Source organism: Macrobrachium rosenbergii, chromosome 7 (genome assembly GCF_040412425.1).
Source record: "Macrobrachium rosenbergii isolate ZJJX-2024 chromosome 7, ASM4041242v1, whole genome shotgun sequence".
In the NCBI taxonomy this organism is placed as follows: Eukaryota; Metazoa; Arthropoda; class Malacostraca; order Decapoda; family Palaemonidae; genus Macrobrachium; species Macrobrachium rosenbergii.
Genome location: NC_089747.1, coordinates 8,615,602 through 8,632,500, shown reverse-complemented (window position 1 = coordinate 8,632,500; position 16,899 = coordinate 8,615,602). Strand labels below are relative to the sequence as shown.

Genomic DNA, 16,899 nt, shown 5'->3' with positions numbered 1-16,899 from the left:
GTCAAATGGTTTTAGTTATGGCGTTTACTCTTGACTTACATGGTGTTGCCAAGTGTTGCCAAACTATGCATTCGAACATCCTTTATCCCCATCCCGTCCCTCCCTCTCCCTTCCCCACCTCATCCCTCCCTCAACCCACTTTCCTGGCCTCACCATCTCCTCTCCCCCTTTCCTGTCTATGCGGGACGGCGGACGTTCGATTGCGTAGAATAGTCCTGCTGACTCATGCGACTTTGCCTTTAAAAGTCAAGAGTAACGCCTTGACTAACACATTCAGTCCTAGACTCGATTCATTAAGCATTCTAAAACCCCGTGATTTTTTTGTTTTTGCCTTCATGCCTATTGTTAAAATCCTAAAATACTAAAATACAAAAGACCAATTTTGAAAATAAAGAGTTTAAGGCAGGAATATAGTCTCAGGATTAATAGTCAGATTCTAACAATGTAAACACCTAACACTTCTTGGGTACCGTATTAGAAATCTGTTAGTACACTTCCTTTGGTAATCATTGATATTTTTTCCTCAGGATCTATATTTTTTGGGCTCATAAAGATGTCAAAAGGGTTAAAAGTATCAAGAGGCTACGGTTAAATTCAAATTCCAATAGTTACCTTCTCTGTTTCCCAGAAGGAAATTTATCTGGAATTAGGAAGAACGGCCATAACTAAATGGTTTCTTTATCACAGGACTAAAGTGGAATGATTTCTAGGAAAAGCTTGATGAGGACGACATCCCAGAACAGTCAGATCTCTGGAAGATGTGCCAGAGTATTTAAAGGTGGTAATTGCTTCACTAAAGGATTTTTTTAATACATATTATTTTGATGAACTAGAAGAAAAAGATGTTTTTATTCGATTTTCGTTTAATCATTGGATCACCGGTAAATTTTGTTACAATAAATAAGACCAAATGGAACTGAACGTCATAGTTCAAGAAAATTACAAAAATATCTTGATCAGTCACTCAATCAGTTTCGGTTCGAAGACAATACAACGGCGATTCCTCTGTTGATGTTGCTGTTTGAAAATCCATCGTTGCTAAACCTGTTCGTGTTTGAGCCAAGGTTGCTGAAAGTCGACCCGAAGTTGCTGTTAAGGTTTGTGTTGAAGTTGTTTGAATTTGAATCAAACTGGTTGAAAGTGGATCCGAAGGCGTTTGAAGCACCGTCAATTACTCCTCCATCAATAATACCACCGTCAATAATTCCACCGTCTATGATGTTCCCTTGGCTTGAGAAGGTTTGTGCTCCTGAGAAGCCTTGGTTTTGGGAATTTTGTCCACTAGTGAATCCCTGAGACTGGAAGTTTTGTGGACTATTGAAGCTTTGTGACTGGAAGGTGTTGAAACTCTGGGTTTGGAAACTAGGCGAGTTGCTGAAACCTTGGTTCTGGAAATTCTGTGTGCTGGTCAAGCCTTGGTTCTGGAGGTTCTGGAAATTCTGTGATCTGCTCAAGCCTTGGTTCTGGAAATTCTGTGAACTGCTGAATCCCTGGTTCTGGAAACTTGGTGGGCTACTGAATGCCTGGATCTGCGAGTTCTGTCTGGTGGAGAAAGGTCGATTCTGGAAGTTGTCTGTTCTGGTGAAGGCTTGATTTCCTGACTGGAAGCTACCAAAACCTCTGTTTGCAGACTGCAGCCTCCTTGATCCCTGGTTTCCTGACTGGAAGCTACTGAATCCCCTGTTACCAGACTGGGACCCACTGAAACCACGGTTTCCTGACTGGAAGCTATTGAATCCCCTGTTTCCAGATTGCAACCCACTGAAACCCTGGTTTCCTGACTGGAAGTTGACGGATCCCTGATTTCCTCTTTGGAAAGAACTGATGGACTGTTGATTTCTCTGACTTGTGACAATACCTTGGGCAGGCCCTGACTGCAGTAAGGTGTTTGTGTAGTAATTGGCAACAGGTTCCCCAGGCTCTTCACTAACAACTGCACGATATCCTGCGCCGTCAGCAGAATACCGAGTTATTCTGTGGATGAAAATTAACAAAATTTATTAGAAAGAAACGGAGCTGTTACTAAAAGCCAGAAATTTTCATTTGATATCCAGTGGCTTTTTGAAAAGGCCTGTATCTCCTCATTTCAGAATGGAATGTTGCTAAATTTCTAGAGCTCTTTTCTTAAATTTCAATGAAAGTACTCTTCCAGTTTTATAAGCTGATGCTGCTGTTTTCAGGATTTAAATAACAGGGGGTTAAGTATATGTGTGTAAGTGCTTCTGTGTCTGCACAGACTTATCTCTTTTATGTTCGTTTAATAGCTCAGAATTACACAAAAGATTCAGAGCTTCGTTTTGATGTCAAAACATACAGCCAGTGTGATACTTGAAAGCAAAATGCCAAAGGGTTCAGGAGACCAAGAAGGTACACAATCTCTCACCTGAAGAGACCATTGGGTTGGCGCCATCTGTATTCACCCTCAGTCAAGCCTGACGATGTGACAGTCTCCTTGTGCTCCTTTTCGTCCCCAGTCTCTGGTGAACCCACTCCATAAGCAAAGCTATATGGCGTGGGCTGCAGGGAAACAGGAATAAAATATTATGTCTGTTTGGAAGTAGTTTAGTTTTCTGTTGATATCACAGACATATTCTTCAGCTGTGTTCGTGAATCTCGGTCATAGGATGGGAAAGAAAAGCTGTGTACAACACGTCGATACTAACCTGACTGCCATCGAAGTCAAACTGAGGAGCTGCTGAGCCCAGGGCTACAGTCCCGATAAGCAACATCAACATTGTAATCTGGAAGGAACGATGCAGAAATAAGACGATAAGATGACTAACTCTCAGTAAGAACATTTTGTATGCTACAATTTGCCAGCAGAAAAGAAAGGAGGTCCTTTCCTGAACCTAGGATTTTGAATTGGAAGGTTAAAGTTCTTAAACGAATGACTTAATCAGGTATTTCTGTTCATGGTTATCAAGTAACTTCACATCAATAATCATGACATTGCTTTTAAGCCTTTAGGCCTTTAAGCCTTTGTAACACAGACTTAGAAGCGTTTCAGTATGTTAGCATCAACTGAAGATCTGCAGAGATAATAACGTATACTCCAAGGCAAGTACAAATACATCTTTCAAGGTAACAAAGAATTTTATTCAGTATCTATGGAGGCAAACTGAATTGCCCTTAGAATCTGCATCTCATTTACCTTCCAAACTTTATTCAAGTTTTCGCTTCTCTCATCATTATTATTATTATTATTATTATTATTATTATTATTATTATTATTATTATTATTATTATTATTATTATTAGCCAAGCTACAACCTGGAAAAATAAAAGAGGAATGACAGAAAAACACATGTGATAAAACACACTCTGAAAAGAGACCTATGGGAGCCTGAAAACAGAGGTTTCTTTCTCCGGATTTTTAATGGATTAAATTGATGGAAAGTAGTTGAAAAGATGATAAAGATCGAATTTCATTTTTAATCTGTTTTTCTCAAAGTTATAGGTGTTTCTAAGGCACGTTCGTGATGGTTATAGGTCTTTTTTTTTTCCAGATTTTAAACAGTACTCCTAAAATGATAAGATTGACTCACTGCTTTCAGTGAACGACTCAAGTTATTGCTATTATCTAGGATACGTTGCACTTATTATTAAGCTATTAATTAAGATTATATGGTGTATACGTTTTTATTAGAGTTTTTTAGTTTTATATATATATATATATATATATATATATATATATATATATGTATGTATATACACATATTTATATATATATATATATATATATATATATATATATATATATATATATATATATAGTATGTACTGTAGGATAAGTGGCTGGATGACTGAGATATGAAAACTACTAATCAAATGTTAACAATTTTAGTAAACAATATTTTCGTCCTTTCTTTAAAACAATCATTCAAAACGAAACTATAACGATTCATTTCAAGATTAAAAAGCCAACGAAAGTACTCAAGAAAAAAAGAAGAGAAAATTAAATAAAAGAAATAATTACCTCCATATCGATCGGTTTCCTAATGCCGCTAAACCACAGCAGCTGTCTCGAAGGTTCGAATGACAACCTGAGTCGTGACACTTCCTTATATACAATAAGTGTTTGACCCTTTCTCCAGCCCTTTCAGGTGGTGCTTCTCGAAGGTCGCCGGGAACCGGTTGCCTATCCAACGCCCTTGGAAAAGCACCGGGAACTGGGTAACGGGAGCGAAAAAGCCGAGTGAAAAGACTAGACCGATAAACTGGTGAGAGAGCGCGCGGGAAAGAGGGTAGGAGTATTGGGTGCAAGTAACTCGACCTGCTCACTTTGACTGCGCTTTTGTTTCCGCTCCATTTCTTTTATTCACTTCAGGATTGATTTAGATCGTAGGTAGGACCTGATTGTAGGTAATAGATTTAGAAGGGCGTTGTTACTGGGATCAGATCTGCTGTATACATGCATACAAAACATACATATACATACAAGATCATGTCAAGATTAGCGTAGTCACTCGCAGCAGGGTTCGCTATTCTTAACAAGAAGATTATTGGGTTCGTTAATCTTTACATGGGAATAATCGGGTTCGCTGTTCAAGACATGAACACTTCGGTGCCAGGCATTTGATCCCCCAAGGGCTAGTACTAAACAAGGCGAAATGCATTTAACCACCCCGCCCAGGGGCTAGTACTAAACACGGCGAAACATTGCCATAACCGCAATATCAGTGCGCAGCGTAATTCAACACTTTACAGTTCATTACATGATTTACTTTTGTAGTCATGTTGATCTCAATATATACTCAACAGATTTTTCCCCATTCATTCGTTTGCTTTGAGGACCGTGAAACTGGTTCTTCCTGGCGTCCAAAGGCTCAAGAAAGGGTAGGAAAAGCAAGCAAAGACTAGCAAGCAGTGTATAAGCAGTAATTGCGGAGCTGCATGCAGTAATTACCTGGTAATTGTGATTCCAAGTCAAAGTTACCAGGTAATTACTGCGTAAACGTCATGGCTGTAAGATTTCTATCTGAATTAAACATGACAATGTATAGTTAACACTCCAAGTAATTTTTTTTAATGTTCATGAACGGTAAAGTACATAGTAAATCATAAAATACTTTTAGGTTATGTCACTAAGCTTCATCAGGACGTAAATTAAATTTTCATTGAATTATATAACCGAAAATAAGGCGAGACGTCACAGTTTTAACTAAACAAAATAAAAGAAAAAACTAACATAATATGCGATTCCAACCCCCTAAACTAAAATGCTTTTCCTTTAAGCAGTAGTGTTCAATATTACTCTTTAGGAATATTTCGGTGGCACCAGCAGGACCTCAATTTCAGTTCAGTAACAGCAAAGTTAGGTAATTTTTATTACGTTATCTTCCTACGTATTGTAATAAGCATCGTTTACATAGTGGTTTGAAAAAAAGAACGGCTCGGAGGATATGGTTTCTGTAACCTCGACTCCATTTTATCACCCAAAGTAATTCACGAAATGAATGCATGGAGATTCTGACAGAGGAGTTAATCGGGAAACTGAGGTACATTTTCTCAGATGGACAAAGCGATTCACTGAGCACTTTCATTGCTCATACGAAATTTTATTTTTAGTACGATTATAAAACACAAATAAACAATCCATCGGTGTGTTTTTATTCACAAGCATTTTTAGTTTTCTGTAAAAGAAAACTATTGAGATGGCTTTGTCTGTCCGTTCGCCCTCAGATCGTAAAAACTACTGAGGCTAGAGGGCTGCAAATTGGTATGTTGATCATCTACCCTCCAGTCATCAAACATGCCAAATTGCAGCCCTCTAGCCTTAGTAGTTTTTATTTTATTTAAGGTTAAATTTTGCCATGCTCGTGCCTCTGGCACCGAAATAGGTGCCAACAACACAGGCCACCACCGGGCTGTAGCTGAAAGTTTCTTGGGCCGCGACTGAGAATTTCATGGCCCGTGTCTGAGAGTTTCATACAGCATTATACACTATACAGAAAACTCGACTGCGCCGAAGAAACTTCGGCGCATTTTTAGCTTTCTGTAAAAGAAAACTATTGTGCCGACTTTGTCTGTCCTTCCGCACTTTTTCTGTCCGTCCCCATATCTTAAAAACTACTGAGGCTAGAGGGCTGCAAATTGGTATGTTGATCATCCACCCTCCAGTCATCAAACCAAATTACAGCCGTCTAGCCTCAGTAGTTTTTATTTTATTTAAGGTTAAAGTTAGCCGTGATTGTGCCTCTGGCACCGCTATAGGTGCCAACAACACAGGCCACCACCGGACTGTGGCTGAAAGGTTCATGGGCCGCGACTGAGAGTTTCATGGCCCTTGGCTGAGAGTCATACAGCAATATACGCTGTACAGAAAACTAGATTGTGCCGAATAAACTTCGGCTAATTTTTTGCTTGTTTGTTCTAATCAAGAGAGATGCTAAAATCTATGCCTCAATATGCAACGGTCCTGCAGCTGTCAAATTCAACCAACGAGTGAAGAGATCATGTTCCGTACGAACCTCATTCCAGAATCGACTGGTTTGGTAGATCCTGGAAAATATCAAGTGTATTCGACGGCCCGTTCCCTGTTACTTTCCAGTTCGTGTGGAAAGCTAAGTTTTTCGAGTTAAGTTACTCATAAAATCCATCATTTTTCAGACATGTTCAGCTCGCATGCAATTGTCATAACCACTGTCATTTCTTGTCAGATGACGCTGAATTTTTTTGAAAAAAATTTTTATTTATTTTTTCAGCAAAAAAAAGAGAGAAGCATCTAAAAAAATCTTTAACAAGTTAACTTAAATTGTATCACTGTTCAGTGGAACTAACGACAAAATGTCCAAATTCATTAATTATGTCATTTAATTTTCTTCATAATATATTCTATTACTGAAGAATCCTATTTAACGTTTTAATGATAGGATGAAAGGAGGTCTAGAGGCATACAGGTAAAGACATACAGTAATTTCATATTTCATTTAAATGTCATGATACAATGGAATGGAATGATTAGATTCGGTTCTACAGCAAAGCATTTAGGCAATGAACCTGTTTCGGTTCGAAGAAAATACTACGGCAGTTCCACGGTTGATGTCGCCGCTGGTGAAACCTGAGTTGCCAAATCCATCGAAGTTATTGAAAGAGTCAAAATTCCTGTTGAAATTCCTGTTGAAGTTGTTTTGATTTGATCCGAATCGGTTGAAACCAGATCCAAAGGTATTAGAAGTGGTACTGGTGACTCCCCCATCAATAATTCCACCGTCGATGATTCCTCCGTCAATTACGTTTCTTTGGTTCTGGAAAACTTGCGAGCCAGAGAAACCTCGGTTCTGGAAAGACTGACTATTGCTGGAATCACGTGGGAAGATGTTTTGTGGACTCCTGAAACCCTGGAATTGGAAGTCCCTAAATTCTTGGTTCTGGAAGTTGGGCGTGTTAGTGAAGCCCTGGTTCTGGAAGTTCTGTGTCCTGGAAATGACAAGATTTCCAGGCTGGAAGCTGCTGAAACCCTGGTTATTGGACTGGAAGCTGGTGATAACTGACCCCTGTGATGTCCCTGAGCCCTGGAGGCTGTTGGTGTAGTAGGTGGCGACTGGTTCTCCTGCCTCTTCACTAACAACTGCGCGGTATCCGCCATTGTCAGCGGTGTACCGAGTCACTCTGGAATAAGAATGGATTTGAATATTCGAGGCAATGGTTTTATATACAGGTTTTTCCCGTAAGGGGTTAGTGCCGTCAGTGCACCTCACATGGTGCATTGTAGGCATTACATAAGGGTCTTTGCAGCGTTCCTTCGGCCCCAGCTGCAACCTCTTTCATTTCCTTTACTGGACCGCAGTTCATATTCTCTTTCTTCCACCTGACTTTCCACCCTCTCCTACAATTGCTTCATAGTGCAACTGCGAAGTTTTCCTCCTGCTACACCTTTCAAACCCCCTTACTGTCAATTTCGCTTTCAGCGCTGAACGACGTCATAGGTCCCATCCGTGGACTTTGGCCTAAGTATATCTTAGTTTAACCAGACCACTGAGCTGATTAACAGCTCTCCTAGGGCTGGCCCGAGGGATTAGACTTATTTTTACGTGGCTAAGAACCAATTGGTTACCTGGCAACGGGACCTACAGCTTAAATCCCATATTCTCTTCTATTCTATACTGGTTCTAAGAATATTCTTGGTACAGGTGACATGTACCGCTCTAAGGACGTATCGAAATTTAACAAGAACCTTCTTCCTTTACCTGAAGAGTCCGTTGGGTTGGAGCCACCTGTATTCGCCCTCGGTGACTCCTGAAGGCGACACGCTTTCCTTGTGTTCCTTAACGTCTCCGGTCTCTGGAGAATTGACGCCGTAGGCGAAGGCATACGGCGTGGGCTGCTGGATCAAACGAGGGAGGTGAAATGGATTTTCAGTCGATAAACTTTATTCTATGGCAGCGACTTTTCCTCAAGATATTTTTCCCTTTTGTCATGTATATATATGTATATATATATATATATTATATATATGTATACATATATACATATATACTTATATATGCATATATATAAAATATATATATGTATATATACATATATATATGCATACGTATATACATGTCAATTTATACACATATATACACACACACACACACACACACACATATATATATATATATATATATATATATATATATATATATATATATATATATATATTCAAGAATATTTAACAGCTGAGTCAAATGTGAAGTTTAGTAAATAAGACGAATTATGATGAACTGACCTGTCTGTTCTCAAAGTCAAATTGTGGGGCAGCCGATATCACAGAAATCGACCCAATAAGAGTTATCAGCATTGACACCTGGAACGAGCGAACCAGAGAGAGAGAGAGAGAGAGAGAGAGAGAGAGAGAGAGAGAGAGAGAGAGAGAATCGTCAAGACAATCATTGCAATTATATGTTCCAGAATATTTATCATTTTTACTCTTAATATTAAGGATCTTAGAAATCTTGTTTTGCTTTAAATACTGCAAAATCTCATTTTAAGCTTATTGCTATTAAAAAAAACTTATACGCGTGAATATATTTGTCTCTAATGCTACAAAATCTAATTCCAATCTTAATGTTATTCCAAAATGACTTCTGCGCATAACTATATTAATTTAATTCAAATCTTTCTGCTATCTCTAAACAATTTACGGCGTAAATACATAACGTGTATACGTCTATATCATTAATACAACGAAGAAGACTTATAATCGATTCATTGATACGCAAAATAAATTGCATTTCTTTCAACCATTTTTACCTTCATGATGGCCGTTGGAACTACAATCAACCAACTGCTTCGGTAGAGATCGTTAGTGACTTAATGTCATCATTGATCGCCTACAGTCTTTTATAGCAGTTACATAGAATCACTCTCCCTCTCGCTTTCCTATAGCGTCCTTGAGAATATCCTGCAGGACCGCAAAGGCCAGTTCTCGAGTCCTACGACGACAAGGACCTGAGAATTGGCTCGTGGGGATACGAAGGTGAGACTATGGCTGAGTTCCAGGGAAAATGTAAGACTAGTTCAGAAGGTGAGAAATCACTCGAAAATGTGTAAAATCCGTAAAGAGTAGAAAGACTTCAGTCATGAAACCGACTGGAATATTATGGAATCTCTTTTATGGAACTTCAGAAGTTCTAGCGAAGATGCAGTGCATTTACTGATCTAATACTATTCGCCTTGCATTTTAATATATTTTTATCTATTTATTGATTTGTTAATTTGTTTTTTTCCTTTTTTATTAAGTGGGATCTCTTTGTAATTCCCTTTACCTCCTCTTATTTCTTCCTAATGAACACCTTAATACTCTTTGGAAGCTTGAATTTCAAGTCAATGGCTCCAGTGGTGGGTTTGTTCCATATGAATAGGTCTCATCTTCTAATAATAATAATAATAATAATAATAATAATAATAATAATAATAATAATAATAAGAATAATAATAATAAAAGATAGTCCCACCCCTAATTGCCCATTTAACATTTACGCACTTGTTCGTTGCCTAACGTAATGTTTACAGACAAGCTGTCATTGTTTTTTTTTAAAACGGTTCCTTTCAGGTTCTCCACCTCACTGCTCGGGTGGATTATAGTTTGCAATACTATGTTGGATTTAATTTTTATTAATCTTATTCTTTTCATCATAATTGTCTGTGTTTCCGTGTTTTCTTTGTGATATATATGACTGTGCTTTGAATGTAAATTAGTGGTGTTTTAGTCTCAAGGTTACTATAGAAGTTTATTAATATATATATATATATATATATATATATATATATATATATATATATATATATATATATATATATATATATATATATATATTAGTTGACGTTTTCCAGTAACATTTTCAAGGCCAAAATCACTGGAAACACTAAAATAGAACAAATTTACATTTATAACACAGTTACATATATTACTGTACAATGAAAACACGAAAACGCGGACAAATGATAATAAAAAGAATAAGATTAATAAATCTAACATAGTATTACAAATATATACATATATATATATATATATATATATATATATATGTCATATAGTATATATATATGTATATATAAATATACATATATATACATGTATGTATATATACATATATATACATATGTATATACAGTACATATATGTATATATATATATCTCTCTCTATATGTGTGTGCGTGCGTGTATGTGTGCTTCTTCATAGCTTATATCATCTCGGTACCGGCCCTATTTCGGTAGAAGGAAATGGTACAAAGACAAAGAATTTTCATTTGGTAAAAATGTCCGTTGCAAGTTAATGTGATGTCATTTAAAACTATGCTAAAATTTATGTTCTTTAAGAACTATTACACGCAACAATAAGATCTTAGAGTTATATCGTCATATTTGTGAAGGACCCAGCAAAGTTATTCGTGGGTTCATTCATACATTGCAACGGCCGCTAATAGATATAGAAATGCATAAACACTGAAGAATTAGAGGAATTTATTTCTGGTGATAGAAATTCATTTCTCGTCATAATGTGGTCAGGATTCCACAATAACCTGTAGGTCCCGTTGCTAGGTAACCAGTTGGTTCTTAGCCACGTAAAAGAAATCTAATCCTTCGGGCCAGCCCTAGGAGAGCTGTTAATCAGCTCAGTGGTCTGGTTAAACTAAGATATACTTTACTTAACTTCCTTATTCATTAGTCCAGGCAAATCCAAACATTTGTCTAAATTCCTTAATTAGCACTGATAATGGCATCCACAATTTTCAAACATTTGCCGAACATTAAATGGCGAAAATTAAGTATTTAACTTACTGTCATGACCAGGAGTCCAAATTTACCTAAATTTTGTTTCTTTAGCCATAAGGAATGATTAACGCACTTTCCATCCAAAGCTTCATCAGTAAATAAAACCCAGCAACAAAAAATATATATTCTAATATTCTGGAATTCTGGCGCAAGTAGTAAGGGCGCAGCATGACCCCAGTGCCCGAGAGTAAAGGAGTAGTTTTAGAATTTACTGATATCTTGAAATACTCTGTGTTCCATCCATACAGGGTAAACGATATCCGGAGGTGTTATCTGCATACTAGTACTAAGTGATTCGGTGGCCTTCCACCAGGGCGGCGCTGCAGAGCCTTGCGGCCATCTTGAAAGGTCTGGTAACGCTCTATGGTTCTATCTGCCTTTGCAACTCCCAAGCATCAGTTGCTCTGCATCAGCAGGAAATTCATTTCGATATTTGAAGAATCCATTGACTTTCTAAACGAGAATCTTAAGATTCTTATAACAGAGAAAATGCAGCGGATTAGAATGATTAGAGTAGAAAGCCATTTCAAAATGTATTGCATCGTCAGGAGGAAATGGCTAAAACAATGTTACCAAAGTATTAAAGATAAGGAAAATAAAATTAATTAATTACCGTGGGCTTTTAAACAGCAAAAATTTAAATGGGATGCTGGATGAAATACTGATAAATGGAGATTACAGGAGGACATAAGTTAATGAAAAAATTAGAAAGGAGACATTTACAGGGAAGAGATGAAAACAGCAGCCAAACCAGTGAGAGAAATGGGCTATGTTCCTAATGAAGATATCGATAAAAAATGCTGTATGAGCCGCGGTCCATGAAACTTTAACCACGGACCGGTGGTGGCCTATCATATAAAATAAAACTACTGAAGCTAGAGGGCTGGAATTTGGTAGGTTTGATGATTGGAGGGTGAATGGTCAACATACCAATTTGCAGCCCTCTAGCCACAGTAGCTTTAAGATCTTAGGGTGGACAGAAAAAGTGCGGACAGAAAAAAGTGTGGACTAAAAATAAAAAAGGCACTTAACCAAAACAGCTGTGCAGGTCTGTAAAAATTAAATGGATCAAATCTTCATTTGGGATCTAATCCCAGATGACGAGTTAATCCTTCTGACTTTTAAAGACTCGAATAGCTGTTTAGTTAAGTGCATTTTTAGCTTTCTGTGAAAGAACACTTATGCCAGCTTTGTTTGTCCGTCCACAGCTTTTCTGTCCGCCCTCAGATCTTGAAAACTACTGAGGCTGGAGGGCTGCATATTGGTATGTTGATCATCTACCCTCCAATCATCAAACATACCAAATTGCAGCACTTTAGCCTCAGTAGCTTTTATTTTATTTAAGGTTAAAGTTAGCCATAATCGTGCTTCTGGCAACGATATAGGACAGGCCGCCACTGGGCCGTGGTTAAAGTTTCACTGGCTGCGGCTCATACAGCATTATACCGAGACCATCGAAAGATAGTTATGTTTTCGGTGGCCTTCATTATACGCTGTGCCGCTGTACAGAAAACTCGATTGCGCCGAAGAAACTTCGGCTCAGTTTTTTACTTGTTATTTCCTCTAATCGATTCCTTCCGTGGGAATATGGCCTATATATATCTTTTACAGTTTTGGCTACATTGTTTGTCTGTTCCCTCTAAATATTTCCTTTCCAATTTTTACATAAATTTACGTTCGCTCGCGATCTCCGCTTATCGGAATTTCTTCAGGTGTCGTATTCCAGTTTGTGCTTTTTAACGTCTCATTGTAAATTTTTCGCTCTTATTTTTTTATTCCAACATGGCAGACTTGCTCTTTTGAAAATCCTGTCAGAGATTAATTAAGCTGACATTATGACAACATGGGCTCTTACGCTTTAAGCAGGCCGTAAAAGAGAGAGAGAGAGAGAGAGAGAGAGAGAGAGAGAGAGAGAGAGAGAGAGAGAGAGAGAGATTTGTGATTCTGCTCAAATAAGTTGACCTCATGACAACAAGAGCTTTAAGTTCATTTTTACTTATCTTTTTTAATACATTACTAAAAAAGTTCATTTCTCTTGATTGTTTAGTAAAGGCTTTAAGTTCATTTCTACTGTAATCTTTTTATCAGTGACAGTTTCTTAAAAAAGAGTGTTTAAATTCTGTAAAAGTTTCAGGGTATATATATATATATATATATGATATATATATAAGTAAAGGACCTAGCGTCGAAAGGCCTCGCAGCACTCCAGTGTTTATATATTTCCTTCGTGATTTTATCTTTTATTTATATATTCATCACGTTCCATATTTTCGTGATTCAGTTATACATACATATATATATATATATATATATATATATATATATATATATATATATATATATGTATATATATATTTATATTCATATATATACATATATGTATATACATAAATACGTATATATATATATATATATGAAATGGTAAATTAATGATATCCAATTAACGATAAATGAATATAAGTGAGCCTGTTGTTCTAAATGTTATGCAAATACACGCCAATATTTCTTTACGAATATGATGATCCAAAGACTTTTACTGTTGTTTTATACAGTTACTTTATAGACACGATAAAACCAGTCAAAACCAGTTCCACACTCCCAGAAAAACGCAGACTGAAACTCATACTGCATCGATATTAATAACAAACATCGAATCAGAAACGTAAACTATACTAATGATATCCATTTCGTCCTGCTGAGAAAGTATTGCATTGCAACTGTCACCCGTTGGGCTCGATGGAACGAGAGAGAGAGAGAGAGAGAGAGAGAGAGAGAGAGAGAGAGAGAGAGAGAGAGAGAGAGAGAGAGAGTTTAGATTAAGCTAACCTTATTCCAACATAGGGGGACTTGCTCTTTTGAAAATCCTATAAGAGAGAGAGAGAGAGAGAGAGAGCCTGTACTTCTGAGCAATAAAGCTGACATTATGACAACATGGGCTCTTACAGGCTAAATGAGTAAGAGAGAGAGAAGAGAGAGAGAGAGAGAGAGAGAGAGAGAGAGAGAGAGAGAGAGAGAGAGAGAGAGAGAGAGAGAGAGAGAGAGAGAGAGAGAGAGATTGTGATTCTGCTTAAATAAGTTGACCTCATGACAACAAGAGCGTCTTCTCTTTTAGCAGAGAGAGAGAGAGAGAGAGAGAGAGAGAGAGAGAGAGAGAGAGAGAGAGAGAGAGAGAGAGAGAGAGAGAGAAAACCTTCTCCCTTGTACATTACGAGTCCTCGTAGGTGTAGGGTGGAGCCGGTGGTTGCTCATTTTCGCCTGAGGACCAAGAGGCCCAACTGGTTCTCGATCCTCTTCCCCTCCTGGACGTCTCACCTGCCATCCTGCAGGACACCCAGCCATAGGGGCGTCCCATAGATCCTTCTTTCAAGGTCGTTTCGAGATGAGAGGAAAGAGAAAGTGGATTCCTATGAAGACCTATGTATATAAAGTGACGCCTCGGGAGCCACTGGCAGAGTCCAACTCATTCCGCGAAGACAAACAAGCCGTCTCCTGAGGAGCTTTGACGTCGCCAACATGAAGGTAAAAAATTAGGTCTTTTGATTTTGTTCTTCATGAATCTTAGATTAGTTATTTTAATATGCTCTTGGATTTATCTCGTAATAAGCCAGCTTTCTATTAACTTCCTGGCATTTGAAAGTAATGAAATATAGAGAAGCAAAATCTGAGTTAGACTAAATCATCAAAGTTTACATTTGATTAGATTCACCATTTCATACATTCCAGTACGGACTACTGTTTTCATTTTCTTTTATTTAAACCAACAAGCAGATTATCTTCATTTTAACAAACAACAGAAGAACCAACATCTCTTCATAAATAAGGCATTTCTTACCATAGATATTCCTTTAATCCGAAGAACTAAAATTTGTAAATATTTAAGTCCACGCAATTATGTTTATGCCAACAATGAAAATACATACATGAAAATATTAAGCGGCTGCAGATAGGCTGCCAGACTCTTCGATATTCTTCATTATCTTCAAATTAAACTGAATATCCCACGTCTGACCAATGAATATTTTTTCCTCAGGTCCAAACGCTGTTGTTGTTGATTGGTACCATTACCACGGTATTGGCCGCGCCTCAGTTCGACTTCAACAATAATCAGGTATATAGCTTCTTACAGAATAACTTAGAATATTATTTCTAACGATGAAAATCTCCATTATTTAGTTCGAAACCCAAGTGCCTAACCTTGATTCACTAATTGTATAAAGGTATATCTATTTATATATGAATCAATGTGTGTAGATATGAATTAATCGATTTTTCTTGCTATTTCCCCCTTTTACCTCCTCAGCCAACACCCTACAGCTTAGCCTACGGCGTGAGTGACCCCAACACAGGCGACGAGAAGGAACACAAGGAGACAGTTTCACCGTCAGGAGTGACAGAGGGCGAATTCAGGTGGCTCCAGCCCAACGGACTCTTCAGGTGACAATAAAATATATTTTCTTAACAATAAAAGAGATTTTCTGGTGGCAGTAATCAACTTTATTCATAAATGCACAATTATAAAGTGGCAGAGTTTATCATGGTTATTAACTAGAGTTGATTTTTAAAGTACAGAAAGTTATATGGGCCAAACAAATATTATTTGTTAAATAGTTCTCTGTTTACAGGATAAATTAATCGTAAAAACTAATAGCAATCACTCAGATGAAACCTTTTTCCTTGCTCTCAGGTTGATTGAAGATGGAACTTTCTACTCGATTGGAAAGATCCAGTATTGAACTTTGTATTTATATTTTTTTACGTGTTCATCTGCTTAGAAACCAATAGTACAATTAGCCAATAAATATAAAACTGAAATGACATAAAGTTTTTTCACGTATTTTGGGATAGGTTTAAAAAAATGTTCCTTCTAATTACCTTCCTAAGAACGCAATGAATATTAATATCATGGATGTTTCACTGATGCTAATTCTGCTCTTTGCTCTAAACAGAATAACTCGATACACTGCTGACGATGTCTCAGGATTCCGTGCAATTGTCAGTGAGGAACCTGGTGAGAGAGTAGGAAACTACTACACAAATTCCTTGTTGGGTGGCTCAGTCGAAGTGCCTTCCGTTTTCCCATCAGAGAAATCAGCAATCTTTCAGTGGCTTCCAGTCTGGGAATCAACAATCCTTCAGCAGCTTCTTGACTCAGAAACCGAATCGTGACGAGTTCTCAGAGCTTCCAGAATCAGGCACCAAGCAGAGGCCCAACCTTCCAGACCTCAACAATTAGCACAACTCAGGACCTAGGCTTCACCAGCCTCCCAGTCCAGAGCTTTACCATCCCACAGAACCCTCAGCCTCAGACATTCACAACCTTCACAACTTCACAACCCTCTCAGAGTAATGGAAACATCATTGACGGTGGAATCATCGATGGTGGCTTCGTCAGTGGTGGAGTCATTGATGGTGGAATTGCTGGCACCACTTCCACCACTTTTGACTCCGGTTTCAACCAGTTCAATTCCAATGCTAATTCTTTCAATGGTGGATCAAGACTGAATAATTTCGGTTCTGCTTCCAGTAACTTTGGTCTGAACTCGAACAGACTGGGTACCTCAAGGTTCTCCGGTGGAAGCATCACCCAGGGTATCCCAGTGATTCTGGCCAACGGCCCTAATCAGTTCAGAGGGTAA

The 16,899-nt window shown here is 37.8% G+C and overlaps 3 protein-coding genes across 4 annotated transcripts; 1 reads left to right on the top strand and 2 right to left on the bottom strand.

Annotated features, from left to right (window-relative positions):
- Positions 1 to 845: 845 nt before the first annotated feature.
- On the bottom strand, positions 846 to 4,083 carry LOC136840086 (uncharacterized PPE family protein PPE16-like). The gene is made up of 4 exons (XM_067106472.1): positions 3,977 to 4,083; positions 2,664 to 2,741; positions 2,384 to 2,517; positions 846 to 1,974 (listed from the first exon to the last, which is right to left on the bottom strand). Exons 1-4 carry the CDS (start codon positions 3,980 to 3,982, stop codon positions 969 to 971), a joined length of 1,224 nt encoding a protein of 407 aa, XP_066962573.1. The 5' UTR covers positions 3,983 to 4,083; the 3' UTR covers positions 846 to 968.
- Positions 4,084 to 6,912: 2,829 nt separating this feature from the next.
- On the bottom strand, positions 6,913 to 9,285 carry LOC136840088 (uncharacterized protein DDB_G0280315-like). Of its 2 annotated transcripts, none has more exons than XM_067106474.1 (4): positions 9,238 to 9,285; positions 8,714 to 8,791; positions 8,190 to 8,326; positions 6,913 to 7,611 (listed from the first exon to the last, which is right to left on the bottom strand). In XM_067106474.1, the coding sequence occupies exons 1-4, from the start codon at positions 9,241 to 9,243 to the stop codon at positions 6,987 to 6,989; spliced, it is 846 nt and encodes a 281-aa protein (XP_066962575.1). In that variant the 5' UTR covers positions 9,244 to 9,285; the 3' UTR covers positions 6,913 to 6,986. The 2 variants fall into 2 exon arrangements, with proteins under 2 accessions (XP_066962575.1, XP_066962576.1); XM_067106475.1 differs by having other exon boundaries at positions 8,190 to 8,323.
- A 2,146-nt stretch (positions 9,286 to 11,431) lies between these two features.
- LOC136839951 (uncharacterized) lies at positions 11,432 to 16,899 on the top strand. The gene is made up of 4 exons (XM_067106225.1): positions 11,432 to 11,512; positions 15,564 to 15,697; positions 16,210 to 16,279; positions 16,606 to 16,899. The coding sequence occupies exons 1-4, from the start codon at positions 11,432 to 11,434 to the stop codon at positions 16,897 to 16,899; spliced, it is 579 nt and encodes a 192-aa protein (XP_066962326.1).

Coding starts and splice junctions, on each gene's coding strand:
- LOC136840086 (XM_067106472.1), bottom strand. Junction 2,518..2,663: donor TTGACTTCGATGGCAGTCAG/GTTAGTATCGAC, acceptor GTTTCCCTGCAG/CCCACGCCATATAGCTTTGC. Junction 1,975..2,383: donor CAACCCAATGGTCTCTTCAG/GTGAGAGATTGT, acceptor TTTCATCCACAG/AATAACTCGGTATTCTGCTG.
- LOC136840088 (XM_067106474.1), bottom strand. Junction 8,327..8,713: donor TTGACTTTGAGAACAGACAG/GTCAGTTCATCA, acceptor CGTTTGATCCAG/CAGCCCACGCCGTATGCCTT. Junction 7,612..8,189: donor CAACCCAACGGACTCTTCAG/GTAAAGGAAGAA, acceptor TTCTTATTCCAG/AGTGACTCGGTACACCGCTG.
- LOC136839951 (XM_067106225.1), top strand. CDS start 11,432: ATGACCCCAGTGCCCGAGAGTAAAGGAGTAGTTTTAGAATTTACTGAT. Junction 11,513..15,563: donor CTGTGTTCCATCCATACAGG/GTAAACGATATC, acceptor TTACCTCCTCAG/CCAACACCCTACAGCTTAGC. Junction 16,280..16,605: donor GTGAGGAACCTGGTGAGAGA/GTAGGAAACTAC, acceptor CAACCCTCTCAG/AGTAATGGAAACATCATTGA.